The sequence below is a fragment of the Musa acuminata genome, chromosome BXJ1-6, assembly GCF_036884655.1.
Source record: "Musa acuminata AAA Group cultivar baxijiao chromosome BXJ1-6, Cavendish_Baxijiao_AAA, whole genome shotgun sequence".
Lineage (NCBI taxonomy): Eukaryota > Viridiplantae > Streptophyta > Magnoliopsida > Zingiberales > Musaceae > Musa > Musa acuminata.
In genome coordinates this window covers 44916272-44941639 of record NC_088332.1, presented here as the reverse complement: position 1 = coordinate 44941639, position 25368 = coordinate 44916272, and the positions used below count along the sequence as shown (strand labels likewise).

The following is a 25368-nucleotide window of genomic DNA, read 5'->3' as shown; positions in this document are numbered from 1 at the left end:
TGGTACCATATATTATCTTCGATGTCATACATATTACCTTACTAGTTAGATATTTATGACAATACGTGACAGAACATATATAAATGAAACGAAAATGATGATAAAAAAAGTAAGTTTAATGATGATGATGGGTTAATTACGTATTATTCCTTATAGTTAGATCTCTTTAATATATCGATCTTTGCATTTAAAAATTTTATAATATAAACTTTATAATTATAAAAATAAAATATTTAATCTTATTTAATCTAATTTCACCGATGGAATAATAGCATGTGCATGGTGCCATATCATTTTACCACACCCTCCTCCTTCTTCTTCGTTATCGATGATGCATATGTCTCATCTATCTCATTTTCTTCCTCTAGCACCAACATAGATGTGGATCAACGCTACAGGAGGAAGAAGAAGCAAAGATGTACTCACAACGACACAAATGTTTCACTTTCATCGTCTTCCTATTTAAACATTAACGCAGATGTCTCATCGCCCTATCTCCTCTTCTATTTATCGTCAATATTCAGATCGACATCAACATGATCGACCATCACGTCGTTGTCAATAACCAACATCACAATAGCTACCCACGATGTCATAATTTGTCATCACTATTGAAATTACTTTATTGTGTCTTTGTGCTATTCATTCACGTATTATCACATGTTGTATCTTCCATTAGTAAAAGACGTTATGGTAAATGAATTAAATATTTTTATTTTTATAATTATATGAATTCTAATATAAATTGAAGCCCATAGATCAAGATAGTAAAAAGATCTAACTACATGGGATAATTGTAATTAACCTATCACCACTATTGAAATTATCTTTTTGCTCATTATTTTCGTTACATTCGTGCATGTGCTATTATATATCTTTTATCGGTAAAGTTGATGATATTATCGACTATAATAATTGATAAATGATGAAAATAAAAATCGACTCTATCATCTTATATTAATTTATCAAAAATCTTTGTCAACTATATTAGTCAATTGTAAAAAAACTGTATTAGAAGTCTGTTAATTATTTGTTGTAAAAAAAATCCTTTGTTGTATTAAAATAAAAAAAAACTGAATAAGGTAAAATGAATTTATTGGGATAACAGCTATCGAGCGATAGTTCAATGATTAGAAATAATACTTTTGATCTTAGAGAAATTCAAGCGTATTTAATATTAGAGTGACACATTGATAAATAAACTATTTCAGTTTTTATTATCGAACAATTTATTCTTAAATACTATGATGTGTCAGTAATTAGGAAAAAGGTTTATGTTTACAATATCGATGAATAATTTTATTTTACGTATAAAAGATTAGTTTTGATTTGTTTAAGACTGCTCAACTGTTTATATTAACTTTGACCTTTTTTTATATTTTTAAAAATATTATCGGGCAGTAAATATAATTTTATAATATGTTTAATTTAAATATACGATCTAATGAGTCGACTCACTGGTTCGACCGATGGTCCATTGAACCGAGTCCGATCAGACCGGGTTCAAGTGATTCTAATGGAAGCAGGTGAGCTTGGATCGACGCAGGCGGGTCGATTTTACTATCCGGTCCATTGTGACGTGTTAAACGGGCTAATTTCCACTCGATTCGGCCCACGAGCCACCTTCGCATTAATGTCACATCAAAAGCGATGCCCTGTGCGAGCCGTCCCGCTCACTCGGAAGCCCCAAATTTGAAATCGGAAATCGTCAGCCCTCTTCCTTTCCTCCTTCGCACTTCCCCCTCCCGATTTGACGACGAAGGGCTTCTTGACTCCCGCCATGATCGATGGCTGTTGACCTTGGGAGCAGCTCCGCGATCGAGGACCCCTTCGCAGACTTCTCCCTTCTTTCCCTCCTCCCACGAACTCTAGGAGGCGCGCTCCGTGCCGACCCGCCTCCCTTGGACGCGCACGAGACGGAGGTCATCAAAGCTCTTCTTGATTCCGTGGTAACATTCGATTTCTTGCTCGCTCCAATTCAACCTTATGCGTCGGTTTTCTTGGATCCGAGGTTTTAGGGTTTTCCTTTTTGAATTATTGATCGGTAGGGCTGGACATTGTCCCTTTCTTTTTCGTCGGTGTGTTCCCGTGTTGGTCCTGAGGTTCTAATTGTTAGGCTTCTCTTTTCGTGATCAGGTTGGCTCCAAGGAGGTCCTGGAGCAGGCGCATGCTATCAACAATAGTTGTCAAAACGTTGTAAATTCATTCCAAGACGGAAACAAGACGATTCCTGCAGATGTTAAGAATCGGCTTGTTTCGCGAAGGCCCGCGTTGGGCCGTAAACGTGCTCAATTTTCCTTGAAGCCCATATCAAGGTAAAACATCTTGTTTCAAATCGTTTGCTCGCTCTTAAATTCCACTCTTTTAGACTCTGCCGGTTATAGCTTCTTGCTTCCCTGCCCTGTACTATTGTTGTTTGGGATCCATCTGTTTGCTTTATAGTACATCGTGCTGACTATTTACATTTAATCGTTATCTGATGCGACTGCTAAAAAGGGCTTTGCAAATCTTTCTCTGACAGCAACCCTGTTCCAGATGTTGACTTTAATTCTCAAATTGATCATTTAGATGATCCGGAGGAGTTCTTCTTCGCCTTTGAGCAACTTGAGAGTAATCCTCTGCCTACTATTTGGAATTGATCTGTTGTGTAACCTTTATCTCTCAGTTATCCTCCACCCACTTATTTTTTTTTTTGGTGAAAACGTAGATGCGGGCAAAGAGCTAAAGAAACTAAGGGGTGAGGCTGTTACTGAACCTGCAAAGAATCAGCAGGTCACTGGTCGCAAACGTCGTCTTGGAATTCTAGGGTATGTCTAACTTTGTTCAATAGTTGATTCAATATAGTTGCATTGTACAATTAGCTAAGTTTTAATGTACAAGAACCTCCATTGATGCTTATATTTGCATTCATTATAAAACCTCGCTTTCCTTGTTGGGGACACGAGTTGCAAAATGACATCGACATTGCATATGCTGGGATAAATTTCCAAGTATTGTGATGCACTTATTTTGGAGATCAATTATCATTCATAATGCACCATAATTTTCCATACTGTTTCATAACGGTGTAGTGGAGTTGCAACTGGCGATGGATTTTCACATACATTTGATTGACTTATGTTGCTTCCGTTTTGGATTTATTGGAGTTGTTTTTTTTTTTTAAGTTGTATTCTGGCATTAATGCTAGCTGTGGAACATTTGATTTTTTTAAGATATCAAGACAACTGTACATGCAATTTGACATTATTACATTTACTAACACCTTAGTGAAGTGTTGTATAGATTAGTACTGGTGGCCTTGTTATGTATTCTTGCACTAGCTATAAACCAACTAAATAAATAGACTTGTAATAAGTGATAGGTATGAATTTCCTAATAGTTGTGTGTATTTACTGTGTGGATCAACTGACAAAAAAATCATGACATTTGATGATCTGATATTGTCACTTATCTTGGTATTAATGTTTAATGTGGTTAGTAGATTATTCATATAATAGTCTTAACAAAAATACTATATCCTCTATGCTTGCCATGTGCTTTACCTTGATTAAGATGAAATTTTGTTGTATTTTTTTAGTGTTTTTGGTGATTTCTGTTTCTTTCATTGTACCAGGAAGACGGTTAGTTATAAGCATCACTTCTCTGCTACAGTTGATACTGCTGAAGCATTTAGTGTATCACAGGAAGTTCTTGATCAGAGAAATGCCACTCCATACAAGGCTTCAATTAAAATCAAGCCAACTGCAAATCTGCATCCTACTTCATTTGATCAACCTTGCAATTTACATTCCACGGACACAAATAACATACACCTTTTAGCTACCGAACGAGAAGGTTCAGTAATTCTATCAAACATTAGTTTAATTACTATTGTTGAAAGAGATTCTGAGTGATCTTTGATAATTTCAACAGATTCTGTAGCTGATGAGAACAATGCAAACAATATTCTGGAAAAGCTGTTGTTTTCATTCAGAGATTTGGATGAAGGTGAAGGGACAGCTTTTCTGAGGGAGAGCTTGCAGATTAAGTCAATTGAGATAGGAAAAATACATCTTCCTGAGTTGCATTCCATCCGGAGAAATGATTTTAGGACATTGGAAAATAGAGTAGCAAAAGAGAAATCAGAAGCTCACCAACTTCTGCCAACTTCAGCAACCCTATCAAGAAGTCCGCTTGCAGATACTTCATACTTGCAAAGGCATATGTCACTTATTGATCAACAAGGAAATCCATACATGTTCCCTCCGAGTGCTGATGCACCATATTCAACTTCACAAACTCCAGCACGAAGTCCACTTGCAGCGATTACAAATTTTCAATGGCGTATTTCAGTTGATGAACCACTAGAAGATCCATACATGATTCCTCCAAGTGATGATGCACCGTATTCCGGTGACTCTTGTCCAACTAGCTGCTGGCAGAAAAAGTCTCTTTCACCTCCTGCTAATATCAGTTATCCGAATCGGAATGGTTTGCTTGTTAGAGATGCTTTAGATTCTGTGAGGTCGGATGATGGAATATTGAATTTGGTTGATAAATTGCAGATTTCAGATGCCAAAGCAGATAAAACCATTGATGATAAGATTGCAACAGAGGAAGATGTAATAGAACATGTGCATTGTTCACCTGAAAGTACAATAGAACATAGGGACCATTTAATGACTGATGACCTGAGCAATTTTGATGGGTTCAATGAGCAAATGGAGGAAGTAAGTAATTATTGGTTCTGGGCCATATTCATAGTACTGCAGTATCATGTTATAACCTTCTGGTGCATGTTCTTTTTTAGGGCAATCGTGTCCAACTTGATCCATTGTATGAACGTCCTGATCATGATGTTGAGGATCCAGCTTCTGTTTGCTCCAATCAATGTAGTAGAGATGGACCACATAGCAAACGTGAAAGTACAGCTGACGGTCATATTATATCTGAAAGTGATACCGTTGTTGATAAATGTGATGCTGATGACAATTTGCAAAATCAGGTGAGTTCTTGTAGATTCAAAGTTTTTTTTATTAAGTTTTAATGGAATGCAGAAATCTGATTGTCTGATGCAAAATCTAGGTAAATGTTGGAGCACCAGGTGTACTGGTGGTTGATGCCGAGGCACCCAGAGGTATGTATGCTCACCTGAGATGGTTTCTGTGTTTGATATTTTCTTCAAATACTCAAATAAGGATTTCATCCAGATAATGCATTTTTAACTAAACCCTTTCGTTTGTGCCAATTGTGCTTTGTTCAAGGACGGAGCATTACTTTTGCCTCGTTTATATTTCTCTTCTCATGTTTCTTTTTTCGTTTTGTTTTTTTGTGTGGATCATTTCAGTGCCTCCCCACTCTACAGCTTATCCTGACGTTGATGATCCGACTTCTGGTTGCTCCAATCAATGTAGTAGAGATGGATCAGATAGCAAACATGAAAGTACAGCTGAAGGTCATATTATATCTGAAAGTGATACAATTGTCGATAAATGTGATGCTGATGACAATTTGCAAAATCAGGCGAGTGCTTGTAGATGCAAAATTTTTTTTATTAAGTTTTAATAGGATGCAGAAATCTGATTGTCTGATGCAAACTCTAGGTAAATGTTGGAGCACCAGATGTACTGGTGGTTGATGCAGAGGCACCCAGAGGTATGTATGCTCACTTGAGATGGTTTCTGCATTTGATATTTTCTTCAAATACTTAAATATGGATTTCATCCAGATAATGCATTTTTGACTAAACCCTTTCGTTTGTGCCAATTGTGCTTTGTTCAAGGACGGAACATTACTTTTGCCCTGTTTATATTTCTCTTCTCATGTTTCCTTTTTCTTTTTCTTTTGTGGATCATTTCAGTGCTTGCCCACTCTACAGCTTATCCTGACGTTGATGATCCGACATTTGGTTGCTCCAATCAGATTAATAGATATGGATCAGATAACAAACTTGAAAGTACAACCGAATGTCATATTGTATCTGAAAATGATACCATTGTTGATAAATGTGGTGCTGATGACAATTTGCAAAATCAGGCAAGTGCTTGTAGATGCAAAGGTTTTCACTATTGAGTTTTTAAAGGGATGCTGAAATCTGATTGTCTGATGCAAACTCTAGGTAAGGGTAGGAGCTCCAGATGTAATGGTGGTTGATGCAGAGGCATCAAGAGGTATGTCATGCTCAGCTGAGATGGTTTCTGTATCTGACATTTTCTTCAAATACTCACCTGAAAGTACTCTGTATTTGACATTTTCTTATTTAATTCGGTTGTAAGTTCCGGTTTCATATTTCCTTGTTTTCTTATCTTATATAACTCTTAAATATATAGCCAGTTTCTATGTTATGGATATTTTTGTTTTACAACATATGCAACAGTGCAATGCATATTTTGTTTTTTGTATTTCAGTTTTATGTTCAGTGTGCAAGTGCAATTTACTATGATTATACTATTCGTATTATCTAAAGTCTTAGTTGCAATATTTGACATAGAATTTAATTCTCTCAACAACAGTCCTTCCTGTGAATGAGCAATCTAAAGATGTACACACATTAGCAGGAGGGAATATGGAGGTAATGGCTCTTGTATCTATTTCTTATATTGCATTTTTCTTTTGTTAGATGTTTATTTCTTTAACATGTCACTGTATGGTTTATTGGAATCTTCCAAACCTGTTGGAACCTTATGTTTCATTATGATAACTAGTAAATACTCCTAGTGAAATCAAGGAATGTAATATACTTTAGGTTCGGCTTTAATTTATCAATGACTTAATTCTCTATCTTTGTATAGTAAGTAGAACTAATTTGCAAAATGTGCATATGATATAGCGTGCCATGACATTTTGGGTAAATGATGAAGAATTTGGTATCTACTTTGTGTACCTAAATGCACCATGCAACACAATATATCTCTGACCTCTATGTAAAAGCACAAGTCTTAAGATGATCATGTCAAGCATTTAATTTTGAGATTAATACCATTGATTGCTTTTTTTTTTTTTTTTGGTCTCTAATGATACACATTATGTATAATGCACTCCTTATTTCTCTCATGACGAACGGAACATTTAGATAAAATGTGATAACATTTTTAAAACTTCCAATAAAAGAATAAGAAGAAAATTTAATGGTTTCTTTGTGAAAAACATTAATTTTCTTTTACATCTGAATGTAGGCTAGTGAATAGGGGTTTACAAGATTTTATAGCCGACTATAGGTTGTCAATGATATAAGTTCTTTATTTTTTATATGTATGGCAAATTTTTGCAAGAGAATAACTTGCTAAGTCTTGTTTGTGTTAACATAATTGAGGCCTCAATCCTTCCACATCAAAATCAATGATGTTCATAAACCTTCCTACTCTCTGTAGGCTGAAGTCCAGGTAAGCTTTTTCACTCCTGCCATTCTTCTTGTCCTCCTCATCTTTGCAGGCTAGAAATGCGATATGGAATGTTAGTATCAAAGAATTATGATTCTCTTCTGCCACCTCATCCTCTTCCTCATTGTCTTTGTGGGCTAGGAATGTGATTTCGAGTCTTAGGAAACAGTTTCCACATTTTCACTTAGGAATGGTTGAATCATGATTCTAAGAGGATCCTGGGCTTTAGCATCCTCGTTCCTGCCACTAAGCTTCTATTGTTCCATGGACTTGGCACCATGGATAGTGTAAACATAATTATCATGATATGTCATGCTTCAATAGTACTTTAATTCTTTATCATTATTTTTTGACAAAAGGTAATGGCATGACTAGATTGAAACATTTACTTGCTGAAGGATTGGAATGAGACATATCGATGTGTGAGGATCAAAATGTAATTAAATGTACAATTTGGGGATGCTGCAAGTAATCTATCTTGATTCATAGATGATTAGTGATCATTCTTGTTTTTTTAGCTTATCATCAAGCTAACCCCTATTACTAGGAGAGGATAACTAGTATATGTTTGCCCTTTGCTTCCCGAACTACCACTTGTCTACACTGTCCGTAGGTCACACACTAATATCACATTTAGCATGTGAACCTTTTGAGGCATATGAGTTGACTACCGATAAATTATCGTTCACCAATATCGACAGTAGCCCCTTGTCAACATCAATGGTAAAGTTAAAGCTTTATTAACCTTTCACCAATATTAATCCTCCCATTATTCTTCATGGTGTAGTTAAAGCTTTATTAACATTTCAATGAATGATATGCTGATTTCACTGATGATTTCATCAATGTCTATGATCACCTATGGTCTCCATCGATAACAAATTACCATGTTAGACTCCATTGATGGTATGAGATTGAAAATTCTTGCTTTGTGATAATTTATTTTCTCTCATATTTTAAGTACGATTACTACTGAAGTTTGAAACTTTGAACTGGTGGGTGTAATCTCTTTGTGCATCTGATACTATCTTAATCTTTTAGGCACAAAGTTGTCATACAACTTCTGGATTATCCCAAAACATTGAAAAGAAACAAAAAGCTTTGCCAAGCAGAAAAGACAAGCAAAAATTGGTTTCAAGAAGGCAGAGCCTTGCAGGTTCAGTTATTACAGTCTCTTAAAGTGTAATAATATACAGTAATATGATATCTTTTATAATGAGAATATCTGGGAACTCTCTTTTCTATAAATTTAGATGCTGGTATGATATGGAATTCTGGTGTAAGGAGAAGCACAAGAATTAAGTCAAGACCTTTAGAGTATTGGCGTGGGGAGAGATTTTTATATGGACGCATTCATGATAGTAAGTACTCCTTTATCTCTATTTATTCATTGCATTATCTTATATCATTGAAAACTATTGAATATTCTGAAACTTCTACATGTTTATGCTTCTCTACCTTTTTGTTGGGTGTATGGTTAGATGTTACCTGATAATATGTACTTTAATGTGATAACCTGCTCATCTTGTAGTTTACTAACATGTTCGAGTATCCTCCAAAATGTCATCTGAAGCTTTTTTTTTTGTTTCTAAAAGCACATATCCAACTAATTATTTTGTCATTTCATTTTGTTTGAGTTAGTTAAAAGCACAAATCAGCTTTGGGAGTAGTAGAAAGCCTAACAGTATCAGTTTTTGTCTTAGGCCTGTGATGTCTAGATATGCAACCTTTTTCTATGTAAGCATATATTTTAGTTTTGCGTTTAGAAAGCTCTTCTGTAACATTTTCTTGCTAAAGCAGGGATGTGCTTTTGATAACATTTTGGTCAACACATTAACATCTGATTTGGAGAACGGAGAAATTTAATTTCAATGACAGAGCATGCCCCGAAACATACCAAAAGTTTGGGTTTTCCTACTTTCCATTTCAGGGGATAGAACAACATAAGTAACGTATGGGTTAGAAAAGAGTCGAGAGAAGGTGGGTAGAGATGTTCAAAAGACGTATATGAACTAGTGGCCTTCTTGCTAGTGTGAGAAAAGAGACTTTCTTGTCGTTCCATCTGTAGTAAATCTCAGTTGAGATCTTTGTGCTAGAACATGAAGCTTCTCTGGCTTTAAGTTATTCCACTTGTACAGATTAGGCTAGCCCAGATCCCAAAAGTTGACAGCACTTCTGAAAAGTTCGTTTCATGTAGGACTACAAAGGTAGGAACGATGCCCAATACGTTCCATATAATTTCAAGCAAATGGAATGGAAAGCTATTGAGTCAATTTGAATGCTGTCTTCTGTAGTGTTTTAATTAAAATGTCTTTTAATCTATGTCTGCCTATATATCAGGTCTTTGTTGGTTTGTTACACGGTTAGTAAAGACTGTAGTCTGATGTATTCATCTAATTAATTTGATTTCTTATAGGTACACTTTTAGATGATTATGTATATGCCATTTTAATAATGGATAAAGGAATATTCATAACATATGGCAACAGATTCATGTTTTCCAGTTATGATCATTCAAGAAAATCTCATGGCTCAAAACATATACGGTGCTGAGAAATTAGATTCACCAGCATACACAACTTGTGTAGTTGCGAGCTCTTAGAGTTCGGTTGATGTGCCTTAGGTTTCTTTCATTTACCATCTTATGATATTTAATATTTTAGCAACTCATTTTAGTTTGTAAAAGTGGCAACTTGGAGAAATCATGAATAAGTTTATAATTTTCATTACCTGATAGGCCTGGCAACAGTTATTGGAGTGAAGCGCTCATCCCCAGGTAACAATGGTAAGCTGAAGGTGACATCGTTCGTGTCCGAGGAATATGCGGATCTTGTTGCCCAAGCAGCACAACTTTGATATCCCGGACCTCTTCATTCATTCATTCATGTCTACCGTTGCTGGCTTCACTTGTGCCCATCGTCTGTGACGTTACCATCCATCCAATTCTACAGTTGGATGTTATATGATGCTTCTTCAACTGGTGGCAGGAAGCCTGTGTCATAGTAGTAATAGCCTCGGGTTGGAACTTTGGCTTACGAAGGGTCGCCCGACTACTTTGTTTGTCTTTGTAAAAACATGAAAGGCTCACTTTTTATCCTTTCTCTTATATTAGAGGGACTCCGACAGACTTTTAACCTCTTCACATTAATTATATGTTTATGTTCTGATGTTTATAAGTTGGATCCATTTCTATTCTAATAAAAAATAGGATATCTCAGCGCAACGGTAAAATCTTATCGTACATGTTACAACGAAAAGACTTAAAAATGTCTTTTTGTTTGACTACTAATAAAGTTTATATTCTGATGTTTGACCACAATATTTTGTTCAACGTTCCGTCTCTCCAAACACTTAATCAGCTTTAAGTTGAATCTATGATAGTTGGTAATCATGGGTTCCGATATATCTTTCGTGCTATTCTGAGAAAAGAAATGATCTCCAATGCGTACATCAGGTTTCTCGAGATGCTCTCTATGCTTTCTCAGATTCAGCTCTCTTATTGTGGTGTCCACAACCTTAAGTTAGCCCTCGGACGGTATGCAAGATCTTAACACATGCTTCTCGCATACATCATCCACATGATTCCATCGACCTTTGGCCTGATGAAGCGAATCGCCTCAGCTCCCAAGCCTTCTCAATTTAATACATAGACAACTTCAAAGATAATTTGTTTGTTATCTTTGTAAAATGTACCTTATAAATAGAGTGAGAAGTCCATATGATGTTTTATTGCAACAGCACAGCAATCCTGCAATGGAAGAGACAAACCCAGAAATACAAAGCTTAATGTCATTAGCACGACTAAGGGAAACGCTAATAAAAACTAAAGCACAAACCACAAATTCTTATAACACAGGCAGAGAAGCAATGACATTTAAATCCAGTCAATATTAACTAACCAACCAATGCAACAGCAGGCGGTTGGTTAAACGAGTGGCAACACAAACAACACAAACGTGGTCTGGTCAACAGGCCACACACCTCGTGGCAAACAATCTTGAAATTTAGTCAAACACCATTGCACTGCACTGCAGGTTATTCAACAATTCCTCTCAGTACCTCTCTTAAAAAGGTCACTACCTCATCATTCCAACAAGCTTCAACCACAGCTAAATATTTTACCTGCATATTGAAACTCCACCTAGTCAGTTGAAACCCAACGACATACCACATGCACAAGTGTGTGCTTGAAAGGCTCACCGGAGTTCAAACAAGCGTACATCACCTGCCCCGCTGCAAAATGATCTTCTCATATTATTTACAACAAGAGCAAGTGTTTTAAGTGTTATACAGCTGCATGAGTTACAACTGCAGACAATGAGATTTCAACCAAGAACATCGATTGCTCACTTGAACAGAAACTAGAAAAGCAACGAAAACATCGGTTGATGCAGAATTGGGAGATGAAGATTTAAAGAAAAGCTTCGAAAGTAGACTTTGAAGAACATCGGTAAGCATAATGAAAAATTATAATGATACATCGAGTCCAAGAAACTAGTCAGCTACTTAAATCTTCTAACAAGACAACCATGTCAATTTTATACTAATCTTCTGGATAATTTTACAATTCCCAGTGGAAAGCAGAACTTGATATTGGAAGTTAATACTAATTCTCGATGATGATTACTAAGACAACACGTACCTAGCATATCTTGGGACTCTAAACAACCCAATGTGTTCCAGATCAGATGCTGAAGACCACAGAGGGCATCATAAAATGCCTGCATAAAGAACATAAAGTTAACTACGAATAACGAAAGCTAATTGGCTAATGCAAGTTTAAGGTAGACGTCTGTCTCACTGACCTAAAGCTGTTATTCAAATACATCCAATCCTGTCTATGCACTTCACTGGCCAAAGTTCATCTCCGAGTATCTGCTAAGATATCAAAACTGGCATATTGCAAACATGCTTCGGAGACAACCAAAAACAATAAACACTATATAATGCTCGCATTTGAAAGTTAAATCAGAGACGAGTTTTTTTGCTTACCTACGAGGCTTGTTCTGGCGTTCTCCAAGTTCCTCATTCGCAATCTCTACAGAAATATAAAACAAGCAAATCTCAGGTGATCTTGATGACAATGAAAATTTCAGATCAATGATTCACAAGAAAAGAAGAACCAAATGGTCGTCTACCAGGTCTCTGTGAGAGTTTCAAGGAACTACCAGGTTTGTTTGTACTCGATTCCCTGTAGCATAAGAAATGGCTTATGAGGTATTTAAGAATACTACATGAACCAAAATGAAAAGCAAAAAATAGATGCAGCAAAAAGCAATGAAACACAGCAAAAGCTACAAATCAGTGAGACACTGCATGGCATGATAGATTTCCAGGTCAACTATTCAACCATGTCAGATTAAATTGGTGCTTTAACCAAGCATGTTTTGTCCAGGCAGAATACTATTGCTATTTCATATTAGAAAGAAATAATATTGTGATGATGCTTGGTTGTTCTGCCAGAGATATTGACAATGGATTATCACAGTAGCAATATAGAATCTTGGCTCACAACAAATAAAAGCATGCAACTCTTGCAACAAAATAAATCATAAAACATAAGACACGGGGCCTAAAAAACAGGAAAAATGATAACCCAGCACCTCCACTCCATTATCCTTTAGATAAATAACACTTGTAACTAACAAACTAAAACGTCAAAATCTTTACAAGTTCATCTTTTCATAAGCTTTTTTTTTGTGAAGAAAGGGTACAAAATGTGGAACCCTTCAGTGCACAAACTGAAAAGACATCGCGAGATAATATCCAACTAAAAAATATGTGTACGTTGAAGAAAACACCCAAATTGGATATTACATGTGATTATTAGTTTAAAAGGTTTCTTCTTCCATACCAAAATCTAATTTCATATGAATTGAGTATACAACATAAATTAAAATATACTTATAAAGCAATTCATATAGATGACCCATATCAGCTATTAAATTAATCATTGATATCAACAGGATGCACGAATCACATATGCAAAGTGCTCGGTAATTGATATTAACAAGTCATAGAGACGAACCTAGGATTAAGATTCATACACCTATTTGCTTTTCGAATAATAGCCCTGATGCAAACCATCGTTCATCGAGTCTAACAAGGATATTATTATTCTAGACTCCAACATAAATAAAAATTACAAGACACCATGTTATTGCATGGCATATCTCAGACATGTACTCGATCCCACTAAGAATGTGGTTTACTATGCCCCCAATCTTGTGAAGTCCATATATCTCACAGAAGAATAACTATCAGTTTTGCTGCCCCTTTGTTTTATAAAATTGACATCCACTTCATAGTTCAAACTTCAGCCTTACCTGAAGTTCTAAGTTCAATTCAAGTCCAAAATTTTTCTTCCTATTCATCTACTTTACAAGTCCCTCATCCATGGTCCATCTAAAGCACAAGTGATTTTGGCAGCAATAGATCAGAAAAATCAGATGCAAATACTTGAAGATAATAGCAAGAGGAAAAATGTGATAAGTAAATCAGACTACACAACTCTGAGCTCTTTTCATGTGAAGATAGGCAAGGTCAAAGAACATACAACAAAATCAAATTCGGAAAGTGAAACGACATAGCTACAAATAAGCTAAAGTACTGGAAAAGGGGAAATCAGAGGACATACTTCAGAAAGTTCTTTCAGCTCATATTAATAGCAAAAAGAATGGCTTGCCTTACCTAGAAGATGTCTGTCCTGAAGGACGGGCATAGTAATTGCCATCAAGAGCTACGTATGGTGGGCAATAAGATGCCCCTAAAGCCCCAGCAGCACCTGCTAACACTGGCACCCTAAAATTCATGCAGACTGATCAAACTTCCATTTTGTTAGAATCTAAGAAAAACCAAGTGCATGTCAAAAGAGGAGATTTCCTATTTTGCCTACCAGGATTCTTTGATAACTCCAATATGGATCAAAGCAAATGACGTGTAAAAACCACATGAATATGACGATAATAACAAAATATTCATACCAAGTCATTTCAGAATTGCCAAAACCAAGTTGTGGTTGAGCTACGTATCCTGGAAGAGCCATGCCCATAGCAGGAACCCCAATACCACCAGGATGCTGGTTCCCAAGTTGCATAACTATTAAGTAAAGAAAAAATGCATTGAAATGAATATGATGTTAACATAAATCTCCCCTTATTACTGTTTAACAAAACTTGTCCACAGAGATAGCATGACGGTCAAAGCATCAACATATGAAATTCAACAACTAAAGCTATTCCATGCAAGAAAGTTCGTCAAACAAAAACAAACATGGAAATATTACAAACCTGGCAACAGTGCTGGAGTACCAGGAAAGTTTTGTTCAGTATGTGCAAGGCCCATAGCTCCGGTTGCTCCAATTACCTGAGCTCCACCATACAGAAAAGAGCCCTTTCCAATTCCTTGGTTGCTAATCCTTGCTTTTTCAGCCAGTGAAAATTTTGATTTGCTTGAACCTGGAGATGAATCAGCCTCTCCAACTTCAGATGAATTCACAGATGGAGGCTGAGGAGGCGATGCTTGCCTTCCATTGCTAAGGGGCTCCACCACTTGCTGAGTAGAACTTCGAATTGCAGGTTGAGTTGGAACTTGAACTGGTCTTACAGTGGGCCTAATTTGAGCAGCCATGAGTGACCCTGAATGGCTATTTAGTGGTCCAGCACTACTTAAGCCCCTCCCTTGAACCCTAGAACTAGCAGAATGAGTAAATTCTTTTGGGTTAGCTGAAGTTTTCCCAGCAGCCGGCAGCAGGGAAGGATCTGTATAAAATCTATCATGGTCAACCATATCAGTGGCTATCTTTCCTTGCATCAATGAGTTAGACTGGGATATGTTAGAATCATTTCTCATCTGTGTTGAGTAAGCAACGGCCTTATTGATACTTCCAGTTTGTACGTCCCTTTTCTGGTTCAACGTTATGTCTTGATTCGAAGACCCAGAGGGGTAAAAAGGGGGTGAAGCAGAATTGAGGCTCGAAGCAAAAGTATTCTTTCGTGGAAATTCTGATTTCACACTTGCAGCCCGAGAAGACTGTCTCCCCGTATTATGAATTGATGGTGATTCTTGCTGGTTTATAAGTGACCTGACAAGTATGAAAAAATATATATATATATCACGTATTTGGCTCATCAAAGAAATGATGCACCTGATTAATAATAAAAGTAAATTCCACAGCTGACCGTTTGCTTTGAGCTGCAGGAAAATCTCCTTTGTTTTTTGGAATAGGTTCATAGCGCCTAGGCCCTCTCCCTCTAACAGTCCTTGGAGCACGACCTTGGTTGTTTCCGTCATCATGAGATGTGTGATATCTATTTCCTCTAACATAACCACCTTCAGCACCCTGACTTTTGCTACGACCACGACCCCTAAAACGACGTCTAGACCCTCGCCTTTCCTGAAATAAATATATCATGCATCTCTAATGAAATGTTCATTAACTCACAGATTGTTTCAAGTAATAATAATGCGGAAGGAAGATACCTCATTGTTACGTATGTCCTGCAGATTCATTTCTTCAAATCTATCATGCACCCAGGCACGTTCATCTTTAGGATCCCACAACTTGCGCCCACCAAACATACGCCTAGAAAATGGTTATTTAATAAAGACTTATTATCAGAGATATGTTACAGCTATGCAATTGTCACGCAAGAAACGATATCACTCATAAATGGAAGCCAAAAAGAACCCTATAATATGTTGAAAACAGCCCTTGAAGCGATCAAGAGAAATGAATAGTACACTCAAGAAACATTATGTGATCCAGAATGGCCGTTCATCTAATTTAAGGACAATTATGTGCGATAAACTTGCACACAAGAATAATAGAAAGAGGTAGAAATGGACTATACACACACTCATACAAACATTGACCTTTATGAATAACTGTAAACAAGACTATAACAGCAACAAGAATAACTTAAAGCCAAAGCGTTTGTGCCAGCTAGACCTTGCTTATGATCATGACCTTGTTGAGATCCCCATAAAATTTCCTAACAGTGCAAATAGCTTTGGACATTTTGATGACTGTTGCTAATAATCATGAAATATATAATAACAAGTAAACAATGTTATCATAGGTAACCAAATAAGACATGGCACACAATGTCACTGGATCAGTTCACTTTTCAAATCCAACCCAATAAAATGATGCTTTGCCACACAGTTAAAGCAAAACACTAAACATACCAACTGCACTACATATAGTTGCTTACACAAAAAGCAGTAAAACAGCACTTACGATTTATCAAGCATTATTATTTCCATCCCCCAATCAAGCGTCCAATCATATATATATAAATTATTCAATAAGAGAATTTGCATAAGCTGTAACCATTTTTGTGCTTCAAACCACATTTTGATCATTAATATAACACAAAGATATTAAAATTTTCTAGATTTTAGGAAAGACGGAGTTTGTGAAGCATAATAAACAGTAGATGCAGCTGGAGAAAAATACACGAATCAGACTGGAAGCAAAAAAAGAAATATGTCATAACAAAAATCACCTGTGGCGTCCCCTGCCATTTTCTTGGAACCGATCATCATGCATGTAGAAAGATCCGGCGGTCGGCACAGCGTACGGCTCGTTCTCTTTTTTCTCTTCCTCTTCCACCTGATTCTTGTCTTCTTGATTTTCCTCTAGATTCCCATCAGACTTCTGTTCATCTCCTTGGGGCTCAGGTGACTTCCTCGACTCCCTGGGCTTTCCGCTCGTTCCCACAGCAACATGGTTCCCTCCAACTTCCAACGCTTCTTCTTCTCTTCCTCCCAGTCGCTCCTCCACTCCGTCCCCCAGTTCATCCTCCTCCTCGTCGTAGTAGTACTCCTCTTCATCATCATACACCTCCGCGCCTCCTTCACCATCAGATTCGCCCTCGGATCCAACCTCGGCCCTAAGACCATCCCTCGCGGGCTTCCCTCGCTCGTCGGATCCCTCCCCTTCCTCGTCATCGCTCGCCTCCCTGCGTCGCATCGTGGGAAGCGGCGCGTCCTCGAGATCGCTCTCGTACTCCACGTCCTCCTCCTTGGCAGCCATCGATCTGCCCAAACCCTAATTCAACGCCCCTAAACCCAAAGATTCCTCGTCAAATTTCGATTCCAAGCAGATACCCTACGAATCTCGACGGAATTCGATCCAAGGGTTTCGAAAAGGGCAGTAGCAATGGATCCTAAGTGTTCGGAAAGAGACGAAGAAGATCAGACGACGGCATGGATCCACAAGAAAAGAGAGAGAGAGAGAGAGAGAAAAAGAGGCGGAGAGAGGAAAAGAGGGATTTCGAGGTGTACGTGTTCTCTACCTCGATCCAAAATATCCAAGACGACGTAACTACGCACGCACCCAAATGGGTGACCCGAACCCGACGCCTGCTTCAAACGTAAGATTGGAAGTCGAGGTCGCCGGTGAGCCCCACCGGTGTCGTGGTTGCATTCATAGGGACACTCGCCGGGTGCCGGATTGTTATGTGTACGACGTATCGTATCACACCAAATCGTCGGCACCCGCAACCGACATTGAAACTGTTATCACGCTGTGGCATGCTCCCATTGGAGAATTGCACTCCTCCCTGGACCGTAAGAAAAACTAAATCCTAGAGAGATGCCCACGCGTCACCGGTCTTGTTCTGATGATGAAGTATCACGACCGTCGGTTCCGATCATCACGACGGTCGCTTCTGATCGTCGCATCACATCCTGGGCTCACTATGTGGGCCGCAAACGGATTGTGCCGGGCCGGTAGTTGGTACATGTCCGGTCCAATTATGAACGAATCTGGATAAGATTTCCTTAATTCGGAACCAATTGGTTTCTCTTTAATTTTAGCATCTCCGTCTCTATACTTTAAGAAGTTATATTAATATCTTTTCTATTTATAAAAGTGAAACATTTATATTTATTGATCATAATAAAAACATTTATATCGATTTTACTAATAAAAATATAAAAATAAATAATAAAAAAATTTAATATTTCATTTGATGATAACGGATGATGGTGTTATTGAGAGCTATGAATGACTACTGTAGATGAGGAGAGCAACGACAAAATATAAGAGTCGTTTTGGATCTACATTGATAGTCATTTCGTTGCTCAACAACTCTGTCGATACCGAAGTAGTTTGTCGAGCAACACTGCTCGACATTAGTATTGACGATCTCTTTTTATTGCTCAACAATTACGTTAACACCAACGCAGATGTAGAGCGATATTACTCGACATCTGCATCGATGATCATTTCATCATTACTGAATGACTTTGCTCAGTAACTATATCGATGTCAATACAATTGTCGAGTAATGAAAGGACCATCGATGCAAATATTAAATAGTCCTTTTGTCGCTTGGCAACTATATCAGCATCAATCGTCACCATCGATATCGTCTGCTATCGTCAATTAAAACATTAAAATTATTTTGGGGTAATATGTGATGACCCGATCACATTGCCTTGGAATCTCTCTCTCTCTCTCTCTCATATATGCGAATCCCAACCTCATATGAGAAGTAGATAGGTACACACATTCGTATTATGGAGAGCATAGTATGGGGTAAGGATGCATTCCCGGATCATGTGGATGCAATCCGTCCATCTCATCCTAAGCTTGTTTCCTTTGGGCAGTGGAAGTGCTCACAAAGTTGGAGATAGAATCCAATCCTATTTCCGGCCACAAGACGCTGCAATAGATCGAACACACGATATGCATACGCTGCCCCCCCACGCATTCCGGTGCAGTGGCAGCAGCGTAGCTTGCTGCTGAGCTACTCCCCTGTTCAAATCCTCCTCCTCCTCCTCGATCCATGGCTACCGCATCTGTAAGCCCTATGGTCATCGCTCCGCCACTCTCGCTTCGCTCCAAATTACCGGTCGGGCATTCCGCGCCACGTTCCACTGCGCCGCCCGCACGCCGCGCAAACGCCGTGCCGCTCCGGTCTCGCTGCATCCCTGGATACACCCGGTTCTTGCGATGGAACGAGAACGCCAAGCCCCCATGCCTGATCTTTGCGAGATCCGCTGGCACTGATGGTGGACCTACTAAAGCGCTTGCCTTCCCCAGCGTCAGTCCCATCGCCTACAGAATTTTATGTCAATGTTATGCTCACCATCTATTCGATCGAATGTTAGTCATGTCCGTGTGCGTGAGTTGTTCCAGGTTATTGCGATCTTGCATCTGGCAGTGTCGCTCGGGACAATTCTCGCCGCCGATAAGCTTCTGAAGCAGGCCTTCGTCGCCGCTGCTATTAAGTTTCCGAGCGCCCTCTTTGGGATGTTCTGCGTGTTCTCGGTTCTGACGGTGTTGGATTTTGCCGCTCCATCGGCTGCAATGGGCCTGGTGGGCTTCTTTGAGCCGGCGACTCTGTTCATTCAGCGGTGGCTCCCTCTGTTCTATGTTCCGTCGTTGGTGGTTTTGCCTCTTGCCGTGCGAGATGTGCCCGCAGCTTCAGGACTCAAGATCTTTTTCATCCTCGGTATGCCACTCATTCAAAGATCCTTGTAGTAGTTCGTGGGAATATCTGTGGTTCTATTCTGCATATGGATGTAATTTGTATGTTATCATCTCACCATGTTTTGCTTTCAATTGCTTGCGTCCTATAAACAAAAGGACAATGTACTAAAAATAGCGTAGGATGGTTGTCTGAAAGTTTCATTTCAACCGTCTTGATATAGTGATTGCTTTTTACTATGTGATCGTGATGCGCCCTATGCATTTTGATCCATCAGGAGTTGTTTCTGGTGCCTGAAGCTGATATTCTGGATGAAAAAGATCCCTCTTTATCCAGATTCATTAGTTTCTGATTGTTTTCTTCTTCTGTCCGCATCTTCTTGTCTCTCTTCTTGCTTCCACATTTTGTTGATTCCATCTTATCAAGTAAAAGTTGTGAACCAGAAGGCATTCCTACCTTTTTCTCATGATGAAGAGATTTTTAGAAGGGAATGCCTTATTCTTACTGTTTTCTTACTATAGAAGTATCAGCACTATAGGATACGGCTTTGGAGAATTGTTTTCTTTAATGAACCACACTGCATTATTGGTTATCTCTATCTGAATAAGAAACCATTTTCTTTTGGCAGCTGCTGGTTGGTTGGCTTCGCTTTCTGTTGCAGGTCAAACGGCGATAACTGTAAGAAAAATTGTGAAAACAGAAATGATACCAGCTGAACCCATGGCAAAACCCTCTCCATTTTCAAACGCCGAGCTTTGGACTTGGACTGCTGTTTTCGTTTCAACATTTGTTCTTGCTTTCATGAACCCAACAGCACTTGGTACAAGTGCAAGGACATGCCTCCCATTTCTATTAGCTGCAACAGTCTTGGGATACATGGTTGGTTCTGGGTAATATACCTTTTCTTCGATTATAAACAGAATACCATTATGATGATATTAATGACAATTAACGAGTTGCCATTGTTTTGGTTCAGATTACCCTCTAATGTGAAGAAGGTATTCCATCCAATTATCTGCTGTGCATTTGCTGCAGATGTGGCAGCCCTAGCATATGGGTACTTCTCAAAGTGTGGCATTGATGCTGTCCTAGGTTCGTAGCTTGCTTTCTTGTCCTAGCAATCTGTTGGTTTAACTTGAAGGCTTTACTACGTTAGTAGATTTTCAAAAAATGCACATATTCTACGAGCATATACAAGTTGCATGTGATGAATTTTTTTCCCTGTCCAACTGTTTGTCTTGCACATCTTCTTATAAGTTCTCATGCACTTTAGCTTGCATTTGGTTCTCAAAGAGATTAGAGAATACAATGTCCGTGACAACAATACATCATTGGAAACTGTAACTATACACAAGAACTTAATTAACACACCTTTCATGAATTGATATAGAAGACTGTGCGTCTGTGGTCCAAATGGGCAACTAAAAGTAGAACTTCCTGGAATGGAAAAAATACTTTCACTTTAGTCAATGCTATTTGTGTTTCTGATGCAAGGTAATTTTCTCTCCCAAGCATTGGCGGGAGCCTCGTGTACTGGGTACCAACTTTTTTTTTTATGCAAGCTTATTTTTCGTGGCTTAGTAGTGTTCCACATTAAACCTGTATGAGGTGAACATACATCAACACATTTGGGTAGAAAAGAAGGATGGTATTTGTGATTACAAGCTAATTTTTTGTGACTTAATAGTGCTCCCAATTAAACCTCTATGAGGTGGATATACATCAACACATTTTGATCGCGATGCAGCATGGTAGTTGGTATTTTCTATAATGGCATGAACTATTGTTTTCCACGACCACCTCCAGAAGAACTCTCTCAAGGCTAGTGGAGATAGTACACATATCTAGCAATCACATGTGGGTTTCCAATTTGGGACTGTTATCTCACATGAGGGATCAACATTGTTTCTCTGATGCCACCTCTAACAATTTGTGCAACGGCCATCCTCCACCATGCCTCCATAAGGATTATGGTGGTGTTCAGAAGAGAGGATGCACTAGCATATATTTGAGGATTCTGTGAGGTTCAGTACCTGATATCTCTTTTAGAGATCTTAAATATAAATCTTACCTTCCATAGTCCTTTCCAAAGATGTCATAGTCCAATGATGAGAACAATGATGAAGAGAAGCTAGGAGAGTATGACATGACCCCTCGAAGAATAGAGGATAAGTAAAATAAAGAATAAGAAGATACGAATGGTGGGTGTCCCCCATCAATATGTGAACCTGCTTTTGGATATTCCTTGATCCTTGCGGAGTAAAAACCATTGCGTTGGAATTTATCTGGTCTCAAATTCAGTTAAAAACACTCGGGACCAAGATTTTGGAACTGAAGAGCTAAATGCACTGAATAAATGAACTTTGTTTTCTGATGTCACCATTTTCACTAATTATGTAAATTACCTTTTACACATGGAGGGATTTCTGTGGGGCAGTCGTTGCTAGCCTGCAAAAAGGTGTACCTAAAGTATGTAACTAATTATTTTTGTAGGTTATTACCTCACCAAAGCATCATCAAACCCTGGAGCTGGTGATATTCTTATGGGTTTTCTTGGATCTGTTATAATTTCATTTGCCTTTTCAATGTTCAAACAAAGAAAGGTACATCATCTGCAGTGCCAAACATCTTTTGTTCTTAATACTGTGTTAAGCTACAAAATCAACAATATATTCTTTGATTTTTATGTTTTTTGTAAATTACATTCAACTTTTGTCAAAAGATGTATGTAGGTTTCAACAGTACCAAAAACTTTAGCTAAGCAGTATCAGTTGTTTATGGCTAGTAGCTTGTCAGGCGACATGCCGCTGAGATTTTCTCTTCAGTGATTATTGCGACCACCTTCTCTCTGTACTCGACTGCAATCGTTGGGCGTCTCATTGGGTTAGAGCCAACTTTAACCATATCAATTTTACCAAGATGTATAACTGTGGCGTTAGCCTTGAGCATAGTGTCTTTGTTTGAAGGTATTTTCTAATACTTCTTCACTTCTCTTTTTAATATTTATTAGTCAACATGATTTGTGCATGCAGAATAAGTTAACAAGGTAACCTCTCTATGAGACAGCTTGAATCCTAATCTTTTCCTTTAAGAATCAACATGAGATTTAGAAGTTCAACGTCAGCTGTAACTGTGCTAAAATTCCACTAAGTATAGTGGTTTCTTTAGAGAAGGAATGATATTTTTCTTGTTTCCTTTAATCTCTTATTAAGATATCTGAGTGCTAACCATTTGTGTTTCGTTTTCCTTGTGTGTTTGACTTTAGGTGCAAATTCATCTCTTACTGCTGCTGTAGTTGTTCTCACTGGTCTGGTCGGAGCAAATTTTGTGCAAGCTGTAATGGATAAATTACGTCTAGATGACCCTATCGCTAGAGGAATAGCAACAGCTTCGAGGTACATGTTTCATAGATTCTTCTGCTCGATTAATGTGGTCTATAAATCTTTCTAATAACATGCATGCTTGCTTGAATAGCTTTAACAATTGATTCACAAGAGGTAACATTTGAGCTATGAGTTGCTCAAGATCAGCCAAGTAATATTTATTGTTAAACAAATATAATTTTTATTTGGTAACTCCAAGTCACCCTATCATGCAACTATACAATTTTTTGAGACATTTGTATATGAGATTTTTGGTTGATCAATTAGAGTTTGTTTAAGCCTTTAAGGTATTATTAAGATGTTGTGCATGTTTAGATCTTAATGTCAATAGCAAGAATCAATGACCAACTGATTGTAACAACAAAAAAAGAGTTCAACCATCTTCAGTAAATAATATTATACAGCTTTCTAACTAGTTGGACCATAAATGCAGACAAGATAAAGAGTATTACCTTTTCTTTTCTTGGTCACTATGGGAGTGAAATAAGAGATCTAAGGAAGAACAGAGGCTAGACTTTATTAGTAACAAGTAAATACTTTGTATGTAAAAAAAATCAAGATGTTGGGGGGATAAACACCAATAAAAAAACATGAGACAATCCAAAAAACACTTGGTCATGATCAAATTTATAAGTCTACTTGGATATTAAGCATTTACCTGTTCTTGAAACCTCTCTTCTGGTTCAAAGTTATGGTGTAACGTGTATCCCTTTTTATTCCGATCATGAAATAGATGAAATAAATCAAAAAAATAGATTTTTTGTTTAAGAATGAAATCTTATTGGAAATGTCCATATCTGGTTCATCCTTTGGAGCCATATCACAATCAGGATCTGATGAAACAGGATGAATGAGATTGTATATTTGTAAATACGTAATTATCTTGAATATATTAACTTTTTTTTTTTTTTGATCGTCTGTAACGGACAAAAGAAACATCTTGTTTTTTTTTTTTCAAAAATTTCTGATCTCTAGTGGACCTCTCAATAGGATCTAAACCCTAGCACTCTATGGAAACCAACCGCTATATGTCTTAAGTATTCATGATTATATCGAACAAGAAGTCATTATTGAACAAAGTTCACTATCTTATGATTCATGTAGGAGATATAAATTAATGCTGAGCTTATTTTAGAATTCTTAAAGTGGAAATTCAGTCACCATTGCTACAAAGCCTATGCATATTTGGAATTGAATAAAGGATCAGAAGGCATGTGACTATCTTTCAAAGAAACTTCTCTATCAATTTTCTCGAGTGCGTTCGACTGATGTTCCCTGTAATTAATCATCCATAACTTTCACTTAGCTTCTACCTTTCTCTTGTGCATCGTGCTAGTTGTGTATATAGTTTCTTCACCATGTTTCCAGCAAGTGCCATTATTGAATCCCACAATTCATGAAAATTCTCCTTCTGAGGATTTTCTTCTGCATACATGGAAACTTTTTTTCTTCTTCGACATAGATTGGAAAAAAAAAAAAAGAAGTTAAAAGGCTTCACAAAGATCAACTTTAGGTTGTGATCGAACTCCATTACTAGGCTACTTGGGAACAGGGTTCACTTTTCCACTGCACTGTCTTTGGCTCAGAAAAAACAGTAGATGTTTAGCCGTGTGTAAGATGATTGCTTATATCTTTGTCTGTATCAGTGCTCATGGATTGGGGACGGCAGCACTGTCAGCGAAGGAACCGGAGGCTCTTCCCTTCTGCGCCATTGCTTATGCACTGACTGGAATTTTTGGCTCGCTGCTTTGCTCTGTTCCAGCGGTAAGGCAAAGCTTGCTGTTTATAGTTGGGTAATGCATTCTTTTAAGTACACTGTTCTGAGTTTGAGGTACACTTCCAAAGTTCAAATGTAAAAGACAGTGTTCTTTGGTGTCTGATTCTTTGGAATCCATATGTTGCTACCTCTCTCTCAAACTTTGGAATCCATATGTTCTTTGGGAAATAAAAAGGAAATGATAACCAAAATATTTAGGTTTTAAAAATATCCTAAATTTTTAGTCCCTTATCTTTTTTTAACGAGATTATCTTTGACCTCTATATCATCAACCGGCGCTCCCACCCTTCTGCCTTCACCTCTCATTCGTCGTTGTAATTATATCTTTTTCTGTCAATTCCATCCTATTCTTCTTCTAACACCATCGTAATTGATAGTCACACCTCAACTGACGGGGAAGAGGATGA

General features: G+C 37.8%; 3 protein-coding genes across 9 annotated transcripts; 2 read left to right on the top strand and 1 right to left on the bottom strand.

Annotated features, from left to right (window-relative positions):
• Nucleotides 1-1682: 1682 nt before the first annotated feature.
• LOC135677290 (uncharacterized) lies at nt 1683-10589 on the top strand. 2 transcript variants are annotated; one of them, XM_065189452.1, is made up of 16 exons: nt 1683-1949; nt 2137-2315; nt 2522-2610; nt 2708-2807; nt 3614-3834; nt 3913-4709; nt 4790-4984; nt 5065-5116; nt 5327-5502; nt 5583-5634; nt 5840-6015; nt 6098-6149; nt 6492-6550; nt 8400-8514; nt 8612-8719; nt 10096-10589. In XM_065189452.1, exons 1-16 carry the CDS (start codon nt 1788-1790, stop codon nt 10212-10214), a joined length of 2652 nt encoding a protein of 883 aa, XP_065045524.1. In that variant the 5' UTR covers nt 1683-1787; the 3' UTR covers nt 10215-10589. The 2 variants fall into 2 exon arrangements, with proteins under 2 accessions (XP_065045524.1, XP_065045525.1); XM_065189453.1 differs by lacking the exons at nt 5065-5116; nt 5327-5502.
• Nucleotides 10590-11182: 593 nt separating this feature from the next.
• Nucleotides 11183-17663, bottom strand: LOC135581600 (protein MLN51 homolog). Of its 6 annotated transcripts, none has more exons than XM_018827817.2 (12): nt 16868-17663; nt 15840-15942; nt 15539-15753; nt 14648-15441; nt 14342-14456; nt 14049-14159; nt 12497-12549; nt 12351-12396; nt 12164-12236; nt 12001-12079; nt 11559-11719; nt 11183-11480 (listed from the first exon to the last, which is right to left on the bottom strand). In XM_018827817.2, the coding sequence occupies exons 1-9, from the start codon at nt 17395-17397 to the stop codon at nt 12206-12208; spliced, it is 1998 nt and encodes a 665-aa protein (XP_018683362.2). In that variant the 5' UTR covers nt 17398-17663; the 3' UTR covers nt 11183-11480; nt 11559-11719; nt 12001-12079; nt 12164-12205. The 6 variants fall into 6 exon arrangements, with proteins under 6 accessions (XP_018683362.2, XP_065045527.1, XP_065045528.1 ...); XM_065189455.1 differs by having other exon boundaries at nt 11559-11651; XM_065189456.1 differs by having other exon boundaries at nt 11559-11591.
• Nucleotides 17664-18886: 1223 nt separating this feature from the next.
• LOC103990137 (plastidal glycolate/glycerate translocator 1, chloroplastic) lies at nt 18887-25064 on the top strand. Its single transcript, XM_009409182.2, has 8 exons — nt 18887-19414; nt 19510-19825; nt 20430-20691; nt 20778-20893; nt 22295-22404; nt 22590-22767; nt 23067-23196; nt 24831-25064. Exons 1-8 carry the CDS (start codon nt 19157-19159, stop codon nt 24979-24981), a joined length of 1521 nt encoding a protein of 506 aa, XP_009407457.1. The 5' UTR covers nt 18887-19156; the 3' UTR covers nt 24982-25064.
• Nucleotides 25065-25368: the final 304 nt, after the last annotated feature.